The sequence below is a fragment of the Agrilus planipennis genome, unplaced genomic scaffold (assembly GCF_000699045.2).
Source record: "Agrilus planipennis isolate EAB-ADULT unplaced genomic scaffold, Apla_2.0 scaffold109, whole genome shotgun sequence".
Taxonomy (NCBI): domain Eukaryota; kingdom Metazoa; phylum Arthropoda; class Insecta; order Coleoptera; family Buprestidae; genus Agrilus; species Agrilus planipennis.
This window is the reverse complement of record NW_020438934.1, coordinates 803,140-815,783: the sequence shown is the minus strand read 5'-3', so window position 1 is coordinate 815,783 and position 12,644 is coordinate 803,140. Positions and strand designations below refer to the sequence as shown.

Below are 12,644 nucleotides of genomic sequence, written 5' to 3'. Positions count from 1 at the left end.
AAATTTTCGTTACTACGTTCGCAAAACTATTAGGTTTGGCTATGGAAGAGGGGACTCACCTACAAAATGGGAGGGATAAGAAAAGGAATGAATCATCTCACTCGCACTCGCAGGATCAATGAGGAGCTATTTGGTTAACCTTGAGGAGCACTCGGGAAGCAAAAGAGCCGAGTTTGCCCGGCTCTGTTATAGGGAATGATGAGGGTAAAGTGGGTAGAAAAGGTTAGGAATGAAGAGGTATTAGAAAGAAAAGGTTAGGAATGAAGAGGTATTAGAAAGAATAGGAGAACAGAGGGGAAGTCAATAAAAAATAGGCGAGGTAGGTTGGTAGGACACCTTCTCAGATATGAAGGTCTAGTCAAAGACTTGTTAGAGGCAGAAATAGGAGTTAGGAGGGGTAGAGACAGACCTAGGTTAGATTACTCTTCGCAAATAGTTAAGGATGTGGGTTGTTCTAGTTTTAGAGAAATGCGAAGATTAGCTCAGGATAGAAAACAGTGGAGGTACGTGTCCAACCAGTCTTAGGACTGAAGACCTTATGATGATGATGATTCGTTTTCTGTATCGTCTGCTTGACAACGTACGACTGAACCGACAAGACGTGGATGGTGGCCGTTCTGTATTAAGGTCGCCTTCCAGTTAAGAACTCGACCAACTAACCCGGTTGTAATTTTGGTATCCAATCAAAATAGTGGAGACCAAATAAACACAATAAAAACACATAAAGTTGGAGTAAATAGTGTGTTCCCAGTGACCAAACCCTTGTAGATTTTGATATTTCTTCCGAGCGGAGCGTCATCTTTTACTAGCCGAATGCAGTTCTTATTTATTTTGTACGCCGCAAGTGAAAAAGACACCTCTCAATGGTTCGGCTGTACTTATACATCAAGAACTTTAAGATTTTCGTCAATGCATTATTTGGCCGATACGGAGTGCCGATGGAATTGCATTCCGACGAAGGCAGGAACTTCGAAACGACTTCGTTCAAGAACATCACTGAACTAATGGGCATTGCCAAAACGAGGGCTACGCCCTTACATCCACAATCTAATGGAATGGTTGAACGGTTTAACGCTACTGCTTATAGATCCGCTGTTCTTGAGATAAACGGAGGCGTTTTATTTGGGAGAAAACTCATACATAACACTGTGCGTAAAAAGCTGCGATTTGAAAGTGACTGCATGAAGACCAGATACGATCGACGAGCCAACTCTGCTAGTTTTTATGAAAGCGTTAAAGTTTGGTTATACAATCCATCAAGGCTTCTCGGGCAAAAATTGAGATCGTCCACCTTGGCCGCTTGCACCCTACAGAAGCTACTTCACTGACCGAGATGATCAGTTTTAGGAGGGGGTAGTGTCACATGTATGTGGCAACTCAACATACATACTGGCAAAGAAGACCAGGTTATACTGGAACATTCTGGAACACTGCCAGCCTCCATAAATAGCTGTCGCGAGATCAAATGAGTACCAAGCGGTATGACCTAGAGGTCTAGACTATTGCCTAGTATTCGGGAGGACGCCGGTTCGATTCCGGATCCATCTGCCTTGGTCAATGCCTTAAGCAAATGCTGGGGCAGTAATATTCCACAGATAATGTTTCATTTTCTTCTGTCTTCATTTCGTCCGTCTCATCTTTCTCACCCGAACCACCACCCACCCATTCCCACGATTCCTGAAAGAAGGCTGAAGAGGGCCTTCCGCCTTACCTTTCGGCGTACTCCAGAGGGACTGCCCGCAAACTAGCATTAGTGGTTGGTGGGAATGATACATCGAAAAGTTTTTTTTTCGAATGAGTTAGTCAGTACGAGAACGAGGTCGAGGCGATGCGATGCTAAGCGGAGTAGAAGGTGCAAAATGATAACTGATTGATAGTAAAAGTGTTAATTATATAGCAAATAATTAAATAAAAATAGTAATAGTGCAAGGTGTTTAAATAGGTGACAATATGTACGCATATATATATGTAGGTATGTACGGAGGTTGCTGCATAAGTTTTGCAAAAGTATTCACTAACATTTTTTAAAATTAATGCCATCAGAGTCTATACATTTTTGCATACGTACAAACCAACCAACAATGAGAGCCCCGATCGGGTCAGGTACCAAGTACTGAAGCGTGATATTGGTCGCAACCCTTCCAGGTCATTTATAACTTGAGGTAAAGAAATGTCTGTGTACCAAGTAGAAGTGACAGTGCTCTATGCATCGAACAGCACCCTTTTTACATGACCTCTTTTACCAAAGAATACTGCAATTATTCTTTTTTTAACTGATCTCTGTTGTTTAACCCTGGTCGGTACTGGCTCATTTTCAAACACTCATAATTTAGATTGTGATTTGTTGGGAATGTCGAAAAAATATAATCAGGTTTCGTCACCTATGATAATTTAATCGTCATCCTTTGAACGGCCCTAGTTACATTTCTTTACACCAACTGACGCGATGCTAGCTGGTTTTATTGAGGGAATGAGGGATCCACAAAGAACATATATTTTTTTCTTTTAAATATTTATGCAAAATTGTCTATTCTAATTCAACGGTCAGCTAGAATTAAATGTTATTTATTTATTAAACGTATGTCTCAGCGAATTTTTTTTATTATATATTTGCTCTTTGTTCCATTTTTGTTTTGTAACAGTAGCACGTTTTTTCTTTTATTGAAATGGCTGTAACTTTCACATCTGTCATCCGATTTAAATGAATTTTGGTGCGTTTGAAAGAGGATGAATGTATCTTTTTAATGCTGAAAATTTGCAATAGATGGCACTGCATATTGTATGATTTAAATATAAAGTTCGATTATTTTTGGGAGACACTGTGTAGTTTCCAAGATGTATCAATACTTGACATTTTAATTTTGTTTCAGTTGAAAGCTCGTTCAGTGACGCCATGGCGTAATAGTGGCGAACACGGTGGAGAACTGTCTGTATTCTGTTGGTGAGACAAGCTCACCGGGCGTTACCATCTGCCCAACATCGAGTCTAGAATCCTTCCTGAAATTAACTCGCCAGCGTCTGAACAGACAGACTTCACATCCTTACCTGATCTGCGATTAAATCATCTCAGCTGTGAATAAACCACTCTACACACTTATTACACGTGTACTTAGCGGGTGCACGCACACTCGTACGAAACACAGATACACACTTTCACTTTCAATTCACATACACCACACTATAAGTATGGTTAAATGTTCACGCTACAGACGAACTGTTCAAAATTAATGCGTAAATCAACTTCGTGTTCCCATATTGCATAAACTATTTCTCTGAACCATTTAAGAATTCGCTTAATACAGCACCAAATTAAAATATTTTTATGTGTAAAGTACTTTCTTCTAAACACATTCAGCACCATATACATAACATTAATTCCCACTCGATAAAAATTCACTTTCTTCCAGTTTCGATATTAAAAGATTCTCATTTCTTTTATTCTTAGATTGGCTATTTTTCATCAAGTGATAAATACAGACAGATCGACGGTTTCTTTAGTAGTTACAATAGACTCTCAAAAAATATAGGGTGCTGCTGAGTGTAATAAAACTGTTCCTTATTTTCAGTTTATCGTCTCGTAGTATATACCTAATTAAAATTTTTATTTTTTGCTTGTAACAAATCCAACCCAGGCCACTGCAGTATCTAAATTATATAGTGAAAAACACTATTTGAAATAACTTTCGTGGTATTTCCTTGACTCTTGGAATATCTCCTACCTTTATTTTTTATTATTTTAAGGGCTGCTAAGAGCTGGACTTTAGCAGTTTATATCTTTTTCATTTAAATATAGAATTATAAAAATTTGGTACTAGTGTCCAATATAAAATCTGAACAAAATTGAAATTTTTAATTATATCTATTAAATTATTAAAAGAAATAAAATGTACTGAGGGTAGTCTTGATATTTCCTGAACTATTTTTATCTTGTTAAAACACTGCAGTGGCTATGTAGCACTCTATTATTGTTGATTACCTTTTTTCTTAATACGCGAATTTTTCATAGTACCTTAAGTTTTCCACTAATGATTTTCGTTTAATACAATGTGATATAACTTTTTAGCGTAAGTTTATTCATTTACTTTATTTCTGAATATAAACAACAAAATTAATTTCAATGTAAAATAATTAACGAAAAAATCGTCACATTATAACCCCTGCCACCACTTTTTTGCGATTATTTGGTTTTTATAGTTTGATCTGATAACATATTCAATAGTAATAGTTTTGCTGTAAATATTACTAGATACATATTTCACTCATTTGAATTTGTTCCTATAACAGCCACTAAGTTACTACATACTAATTATCTGCAGGGTGACCGCCGAGTTTTTTTTTTTCACTTTTCAATCATAAATGTTTGTACGACAACGACAAATAAGTAAGATATTTGACATTTAACAATGCAATAAGAGAACATATTGTTCTGTGGAGCTTCGTTGGGCCTAAAAACAATGTTTGCAACTGTTTACCATAAAAAAGAGCCTAAAAATATTTCTGATAGTCTTTATAAAAATCCGTACAAGGCGCCAAGCTCTTGTTAAAACGCACAAAACGTGAATTCCACCCTACCATCAATTGTGATTAAAATTAGACATTTTGGTCACCCAGTATATCATAGATCGTAATTACCTTACCTGCCTGCCTATATTTAAATTTTGATATAAATTATTCATAACTGCGTCTCTTACATTCAATTTTTAAACACGATGTATAATTTGCTTACCACAAGTAATAAAGAGGGAAACGATAAAATCAAAATTACAGAAACATTTTCCCAAGAGACAGTATCATAGCCCCTAAAGTTATTGTTGTTTAGAATGAATAAAGTAGATGTATTATATATGATAGGATTTTCAACAAATTTAAAGACTTATACAAATGGTATGTTTGTGAATGTGTTTGCTATACTGTGAATATATATTGTAGAAATAATAGAGTGGTTCCAGAAATATTACTTATATTTTATTTACTATTACTTTATCCTAATGTTTAAGATATACCTAACAGCTTATTTAAACTTTGCTTTCTCTGTAGTCAACGTTAAAAGAGCTACCTAAGATTACTCTACACATAAGTTAACAAGTAAGAGTTTACTTTTTATTTGTAACTTGATTTTAACGACACATTTATTGATACCCGTAGTATATTGCAAGAGAGCAGATTTAAAAAGATTTGCTGAAAAATGTACCGAAAGTTGCCATTTTCTGTTTCTTTAATAATGATTCCAGGGTAAGCATTTTCTTCACTTGTATGTTTTTGTGTAAAAGAATATTATATATAGTTAATATTGCTATATATATACATCAGATATATATATACAAATATTTATATATAATCACAGGATAGTCGATAGAATGTGCAAAAATTATAAGCGATATATAAGTACATGTATGTTTAGAGTAAACTTAAATACCTATGTGTTTGTTTAACCGAACCCAGTGATGTGTTAAGTATTTCTGCATAATCTAGTGCAGCGAGAATAGTGTTACTTTGACTCTTTTGTGATATATCTTCAAATAAATGTCACATAAAAACAATTAGTTGTAGCAACTTTTAGACTGCAAAATTTGATATATCCAAAATGCTCATAATTTGTGTACAATATATTCTAAAATTACAAAAACTATTCAGGGATTCGTTGTTTTTATGTGGCTGTACTGCACCGTGTAAGAATTAGTTGCAATAATCATGAGTTTAGTTATGTTACTTAACATTGTATCTAATAAATATTTTTTATCACGAATAGTTTGTTTTTATCATCCCAAATATTTGTTTTTTTTTTTTTTTATTCATTTTAACTATCAAGACAAAAAAAATATCGTATACACAACGAACCTAATACATATATAATAATTTACTAACTTTTAAAACTTAGCGTTAATATGTCATTTTGTGCACATATGTACATATGTCACCGCAAATTTAATATTTATTGTTTGTTTATTTGTTGTGTTTAAATTAAATGGCATATCTTCCTTCCACATACATTCAACAAAAAGGGATTTCCAAGCGTGTTTTAAAACAGGTACATTCGAAAAATGAGTTTTACATATTCCTGTACAAAAATACTGTTTTTAGATAACAACCTCAAAAATTTCTAAAACTATAACTTCAGAAAATTCGAAAAATGAAACTGCCAAATACGCTTTGGGTGATCAAGGAAGTTTAACTACTTCTGCTGGTTCTTCAAAACAATTACAGTCACCAATTTATGTGCACGAAACTAGACATATTCTTACAAAAATTCCTAGTACATCAAGCAATACCCAAAACAAAAAGAATAATAACCCAATTGAACATGAAACTTCAAACGTATTCCATGATTGTGGAAACCACAACCACCAACGGTAGTTAAAAGAATTAAATTGTATTTTCTTGAATCCAATAAATTCTTAATTTTAGTATGACGCAAAGCACATTACCAAAACTATTACGGGCAGCTTACGCTAAGGCACCATTCCCGAAAAGAAAGTTACCAAAATCTAGTTTTCCGGTAGATGATAACAGGCAAATCAGCAAAGAAAGTTTGATACAAGTAGAAGAAACTTACTGGATGAACTGGAAACCTAGTACTACCTCTAATCAAAAACCAAAAAGTAGTTATAAAAAAAAGCAACCAAAAAATATTAAAACTAAAAGTACACAGAATAGTAAAGTAACTGCGTCATTTTTGCAAGGATCAAACATCCCACGAAAAAATACTCAGAAAACAGCTTCTCTTTTCCAGTACAGCAAGAATAAATTTGGCAAGGAAAGTCATCCGTTGCCCCCACGTTTTAACGATCAAGAGTTGAAAATTTTTCCAACATTATCTGTAAAGACTGATCTGACATACTATTCACAAGAATTTGAAACAAATAGAGTAGATTACGATGAATCGCTTTTATTTTCAAGGAGAAAGAGAGAAAGCAGCGCATCATCTAGCATTTCAACCAAAACAGATAACTTAAAAAAAAATAGTGAGCCAGTTTCTCTACGAAAAGAAGAAGTTGAATCTGATAGGGTTTTAACTGATAGGAGTCAACCAACTGATAAATCTCCAACTGTTAAAAGTCAAGTTGTTGTTACGTTCAGTGACCATTCTTCTGTTATTTCTAAGTCAGATACAAAGTTGATTCCAAACGTTGCTCAAAATTCTCAAACAAACATAGAAAATTCTACTGCTTCGAAGAAATCTGGAAAATCATTAATTCATTCCTTACCTTCCAGTAAGAATTCTCAAAAAACTGCAAACAGTAAACGAAAACTAAAAGAACAATCAATTGAACCCCACTATGCAGCAGAATCTGATAATGAAGAAATAACAGAACTTAAACATACGGATTCCTTAATATTAGCATGTAATAAGAAAAGTAGAGAAAAACCATACTTACAACAACCAAAAGCAATAAGGCTGTTTAAAAGATCTGTATCAACAAAAACTGCAAAAATAAAATCTCCAGGTCCAATTCTTAAGAAAGATACCTCCCCCAGTAAAAAATCCCCACTAATTCGACTAGGAAAACCTGGTAGTCCAGTGGTTTTATCAAGTAAATTTTCAAGAAAAAGTAAATGACCATCTTCCACTACCACTCTCAAAATATTCTTTAGATTACATGTTTTAATTTAATATAAGTAGAGGATCTGAAAATTTTACTTAATGTAACACAAAAATTGAAAACCTATTTTGACAATAAATTCAGTAACAAAAAGTTAAAAGTTTCTAAAAGTAATACTATATTTTTTCCTTATAGTAATTCTAAAAATAATTGCTCCTAAAAATATGTTACAGTTTTATTATGCAATTTACAAAAGTTTACTCTATTTGAGTAGAGATTTTCCCAAAAAAATTATAAAAACAATACCTGTTGTGGGAGTAATCAAGATTAATCAAACTTACAAGACGCTTTAAAATAAAAAGCAAATATATACCCAAATGATTAATATTAATATTATTCATACCTGCTCTTAAATGTATTAAATCGCTCAAAGATGGGTTTCCAAAACTGACTTCAATTTGTTTCAATTTTGGCGCCCACATAGTTTAAAAATTTATTGTACTACTTCGGTCCCATGACTAGTAAAACAACTGACACACCTATCTCTATGGGCACAGCAACTAACCTAACTTTTGTCTTGCTTACAGTACGGTTTATTGGTTTATATGCACTTACTGTTCAAGTGACCATCATTATTTAAAAAAAATATGTGAATTTTATCGCACATTTTATTTAACGTTTGTCATACTTTTTTACCATTTAGAGGCCACATTTTTTATAATTATAACGTAATTAGTAACCAAGTAAAAATGCAAATGGTACCCGATTTTGGTGTGTTTACCACAGTATTTTTTTACTGTAGTTTGATAATTGTAGGACCCGTGGTTACCTTTTTTGTGGTCAAATTAATACTACTTGATGGTAAGCACATGTACTTATAAAATTCGTTATCAATTTATTAACTAATATTCCAGGAATGCTTGGAGTAAACAATGTTACTTCTAGTGTTTGGTCAGCTATATTAGCTGTTATTGTACTGCACATTGCTCTGGGAATGTTTATTGTTAAAGCCTACAGTGATTCTGGGAAAAAACAAGAAAGTAAAGATGACAAGATTGATTAAGTTATATTTTAAGTTAAAGAGCGAACTGCAAGGATATTAAGGTTTACTTGCAGTCTACTGTGTTACCCTGCTGTACTAAAATCAATGTTACATGTACTGATACTTGTAAATTACTTTTCCTACTTTTTTTTGTTTTTAATTTTTGTAATATCTCCTATGAATATGTTAATAACAAAATCCTGTAGTTTTAATTTAAATAAAATATATTTTAGTGAGAAATATAAAAGAGTATCTGTTAATTAATTTGAGTGAAAATGTTGTTTTACTGAGGGCCAAGAATAAAGTGAATGAATGAATAAAACTGGGAATAATCTACCTTGCTGGGAATTAGTTATATATTGCTGTAAGCATTTCAGTGCAAATTTTAAACAATGATAAGAGAAAAAATACAAAATTAAACTAACGAGATCTGATGATTTCTAGAAATAGGCACTTCAGCCAACGAAATTATTAATATATTAAAACGATTCCATCATCATTGTTACATTGCGCTGCTGTAAACATTGTTAATTGGCTATTATTATTTCCTTAGAAACATTTTGTATTTTGGGTTGCATACATTATACAACGTTTGAAATTAAATGAATAGACGACCTGTGTTCCTGCGCAATACTAAATTCAAAAGTTCGGAAAGACAAATCTAGTTTTAGTAATAAACCTAATTAAGGGGAAAACGACAAATAATTAAAAGAGCGTAATTAATATTCTTTAAACAATGCTTGCAAGAAATTTATTCGGTCACATATTAGTTTAACACGAAAGATCACTATCTGACAAAGAAAAGTTTAGACATCATGTCTGATGATTTTTTTAATGTGAAACTAAAACCATAGATGTCACCCCTCACGTAATAGGGTATTTAAATAATTTATGATTTGTCTTATAAGCAGTTTTTTTAGTTATTTGTTTGGTTATTTTTAAAGCACATATTGCAAATACATTATTGCCTAAAAATTTGTGACGAAGATTATTTCCTTTCCTTTCCAATATGTATTTAGGCACATTATAACAAACTATGCAAAGATCTCAGGGCCGTATGCAGGATTTATCCTCGGAGGGGTTTCGATACAACTTTAATTTATGTTGAATGGATATGTATATGATAAAAGGGTCTAAACACTTTTTTCTCAATTATTGTGACAAACATTATTAAGCATTAAAGGTTGATTTCCTTATATGAACAAGAAACTTATTTTTTTTTATTTATTTTAAGATGGCGGCATTGTCACGCAGATTAAAGCTGAGCAAATCAATCACTGTAAAAATAATCGATCCGAATCCGATAATCCCAATAATGAAATTAATGGGAATAATCGATTAATTAGAACAGTTAATTAATCGGAAGAACCGGATGTCGTCCCTGTCATGCTAATTCAGTCGGGTCATTACTCTTATTATAATGTACGTGCGTTCTCCCTCTTTGTATTTATTTGGGTATGCGTACAAACATATTAGTAAAATCGTTTACATTCACTAATTTTTACGTATAATAGTAAGCAGAATAGAAATAAGCATATTATCCAAATAGTCGATTAATAATCAGTTAGGTAATCCATTATTTTTAGTTATTAAAAATAATCGATTAACGGCCATAAGCGAGGCTGTTTGTAATAATACAATTGTACAGTGCTATCCGCCATACAAAGAGGATACACGCAAGAGATGAACATATTTACAAATCGCTCAATTCTTGAATACGGCCCTGAAAGATCTTGATTACTTACTCTATTACTTACCGAAATCAGCTCATTTTTACGAAGTTTCCTATATCCTCCATACAGCAGCAATTTCAGTTTTTTATGTAAATAATACACACTATGTAATGTCACTAAAAAGAAAGGAGAAGTAATCAAGATTAATTAGGCAATTCGTATACATAGTTACACAGTACATAGTTGTACTAACTTACCAACTAATTTTAGTCCATTTAAGTTTTAAAACTGCTTTAATATCACTATCACCACAATACATTACGTACCTTTGTTATGGCCAAGGTACACGCCAATGAAAATAAACAAAATAAAAATACAGTGAAAATAAAGTAAAAATAAAATTACATGAATGTAAAAAAACTATTTTACATTTCGTACCTTTGTTATGGCCAAGGTACACGCCAATAAAAATAAATAAAATTAAAACAAAATAACAATAAAATGAAAATAGAATAACAATAAAATTAAAAATAAACTACTTTACATTCCGTACCTTTGTTATGGCCAAGGTACACGCCAATGAAAATAAATAAAATCGAAACAAAATAAAAATAAAATGAAAATAAAATAATAATAAAACTAAAAATAAAAAACTACTTCAGATTCTTCGAATTCCCAGTGACAAATCGGGGCGGGGCAATCGGCCTGTGGGCATAGTGATAACTTTTCAGCTAAGACCAGTAGCGTTGTTACAAATAGTTCCAAATTAACAGTGAAGAGAAGTGGTATCGTAATTTAACTATTCTATTTACTAGGCGCCAATGAATTGCAAATTTGTTAGAGCAATATTATTGATCCTTTTATTTATTGCTGTGCTAAACATTTCCGCCTATGTACCTATCAATCTGACCGTCGCGTGTTCTCCTTAGACGTCGTTCGCTGTACCTTTGTTATGACCAAGGTGCACGCCAATGAAAATGTATAAAATAAGAATACAGTGAAAATAAAATAAAAGTGAAACTAAAAATAAAATAACTACTTTACATTTCGTACTTTTGTTAAGGCCAAGGTACCCGTCAATAAAAATAAATAATATAAAAATACAAAATGAAAATGAAAATAAGAATAAAATTAAAAAAACACTATACATTCTAAACTGTTGTTATGGCTAGGGTATAGGTACACTTATAAGTAAAAAAAAAAATAAAATAAAACGAAAATTAAAAAACCACTTTACATTCTGTATCTTTGTTATGGCCAAGGTACACGCCAATGAAAATAAATCAAATAAAAACAAAACTAAAAATATAAAACCACTTTACATCTCGTACCTTTGTTACGGTCAAGGTATACTTCAACAAAAGTTAATAAAATAAAAATATAAAACCACTTTACATTTCATACATTCATTGTGGTTAAAGACCATGGCAATAAAGATAAAAATAAATCAATAATTAAGTATAATAATCTTTTACAAACTTTACAAAATCAAAAAATAATATAAAAGAGGAAAAAAAGAATTAATATGTATTAATGTATACGAAAATCAGGCGAGGATCAAGCCTGAAAGCTTTGATTAACTTTAGGTATATGAAAACAAGGGCAGATTTATGTTGTTATACATTGAAAGGGTAAATAATTGGGATAAACATTTTGGCAAAAATGATAAAAAAAAGGTATTTTGGACACCTATGTGACAAATAGATAGTTACACCTACTTATGTTTTGTTCAAAATTTTAATTGAAGACCGAACTAATTAAAATATTTAAGATTGTACAATTACCTATGACTACGGCCCTCTTATGAGCAGTTTTTATTGGCTTAGCACAATGAAAACTTTATTGAATAGGCCAATCGCATTGTTTACCTAATATGGTAGCCACTGAAGACATCTACTACGATTGGTGGATGGTTCTTCAGACGTGCGTGAGAACCGACCCCCTTTTTATATAATGCGATAGTATTGTTGAATAACTTAACATAAAAGTTAATTGGACTCAAACATACCAAATACACAATAATATCTTGGCCTCGTTAAATATTGACCAATATTTTTCTTTCAAAGTAATTACGACCAAATAAGATAGAATTGAGTATTTTTTATGGATAGGTACTAATTTCTAATTGGTTGTTCTAGTACTGATCAGTAATTTTAGCTAAATATGCCAAATAAAAATTAGACTCTCTTTGAAATACTTATGAATATAAAGTAACATTAAAAGTTGAAAGTATTACATGCATAGAACAACAATCACAAAATAAATTAACGATAAGTAAATATTGCACGATTTAACAATGAAGTTACTGTTTTAAAGTTACTTGACACAAACAAACGGTCAGACTGTAAATAATTGTTAATAATCTAATTTAACTGATTTTGTGACTCT

The 12,644-nt window shown here is 32.1% G+C and overlaps 4 protein-coding genes across 5 annotated transcripts in view; 3 read left to right on the top strand and 1 right to left on the bottom strand.

Annotated features, from left to right (window-relative positions):
• Positions 1–5,746, top strand: part of LOC108738001 (TSC22 domain family protein 1-like) — a 36,387-nt gene extending 30,641 nt beyond the window's left edge. For both annotated transcript variants that reach the window (XM_025974287.1, XM_025974288.1), the window contains exon 5: positions 2,871–5,746. In XM_025974287.1, the coding sequence (XP_025830072.1) occupies positions 2,871–2,945 (75 nt within the window). In that variant the 3' untranslated portion in view covers positions 2,946–5,746. The remainder of the gene's footprint in view (positions 1–2,870) is intronic.
• LOC108742732 (histone-lysine N-methyltransferase setd3) overlaps positions 1–8,021 on the bottom strand; it is an 82,149-nt gene extending 74,128 nt beyond the window's left edge. The window contains exon 1 of the mRNA XM_025974285.1: positions 7,945–8,021. The gene's annotated coding sequence lies outside the window, so the exon portion shown is untranslated. The remainder of the gene's footprint in view (positions 1–7,944) is intronic.
• LOC108737986 lies at positions 5,888–7,675 on the top strand. The gene is made up of 3 exons (XM_018471190.1): positions 5,888–6,028; positions 6,082–6,350; positions 6,406–7,675. Exons 1-3 carry the CDS (start codon positions 5,966–5,968, stop codon positions 7,556–7,558), a joined length of 1,485 nt encoding a protein of 494 aa, XP_018326692.1. The 5' UTR covers positions 5,888–5,965; the 3' UTR covers positions 7,559–7,675.
• Positions 8,022–8,108: 87 nt separating the features above from the next.
• Positions 8,109–8,832, top strand: LOC108737987 (vacuolar ATPase assembly integral membrane protein VMA21 homolog). Its single transcript, XM_018471191.2, has 2 exons — positions 8,109–8,402; positions 8,456–8,832. The coding sequence occupies exons 1-2, from the start codon at positions 8,291–8,293 to the stop codon at positions 8,602–8,604; spliced, it is 261 nt and encodes an 86-aa protein (XP_018326693.1). The 5' UTR covers positions 8,109–8,290; the 3' UTR covers positions 8,605–8,832.
• Positions 8,833–12,644: the final 3,812 nt, after the last annotated feature.

Excerpts from the sequence above, each read along its gene's own strand:
- LOC108737986 (XM_018471190.1), top strand. The coding sequence starts at position 5,966 with ATGGCATATCTTCCTTCCACATACATTCAACAAAAAGGGATTTCCAAG. Across the intron at positions 6,029-6,081 it reads CCAAGCGTGTTTTAAAACAG|ATAACAACCTCAAAAATTTC; the intron begins GTACATTCGAAA and ends TACTGTTTTTAG. Across the intron at positions 6,351-6,405 it reads GGAAACCACAACCACCAACG|TATGACGCAAAGCACATTAC; the intron begins GTAGTTAAAAGA and ends TCTTAATTTTAG.
- LOC108737987 (XM_018471191.2), top strand. The coding sequence starts at position 8,291 with ATGCAAATGGTACCCGATTTTGGTGTGTTTACCACAGTATTTTTTTAC. Across the intron at positions 8,403-8,455 it reads CAAATTAATACTACTTGATG|GAATGCTTGGAGTAAACAAT; the intron begins GTAAGCACATGT and ends CTAATATTCCAG.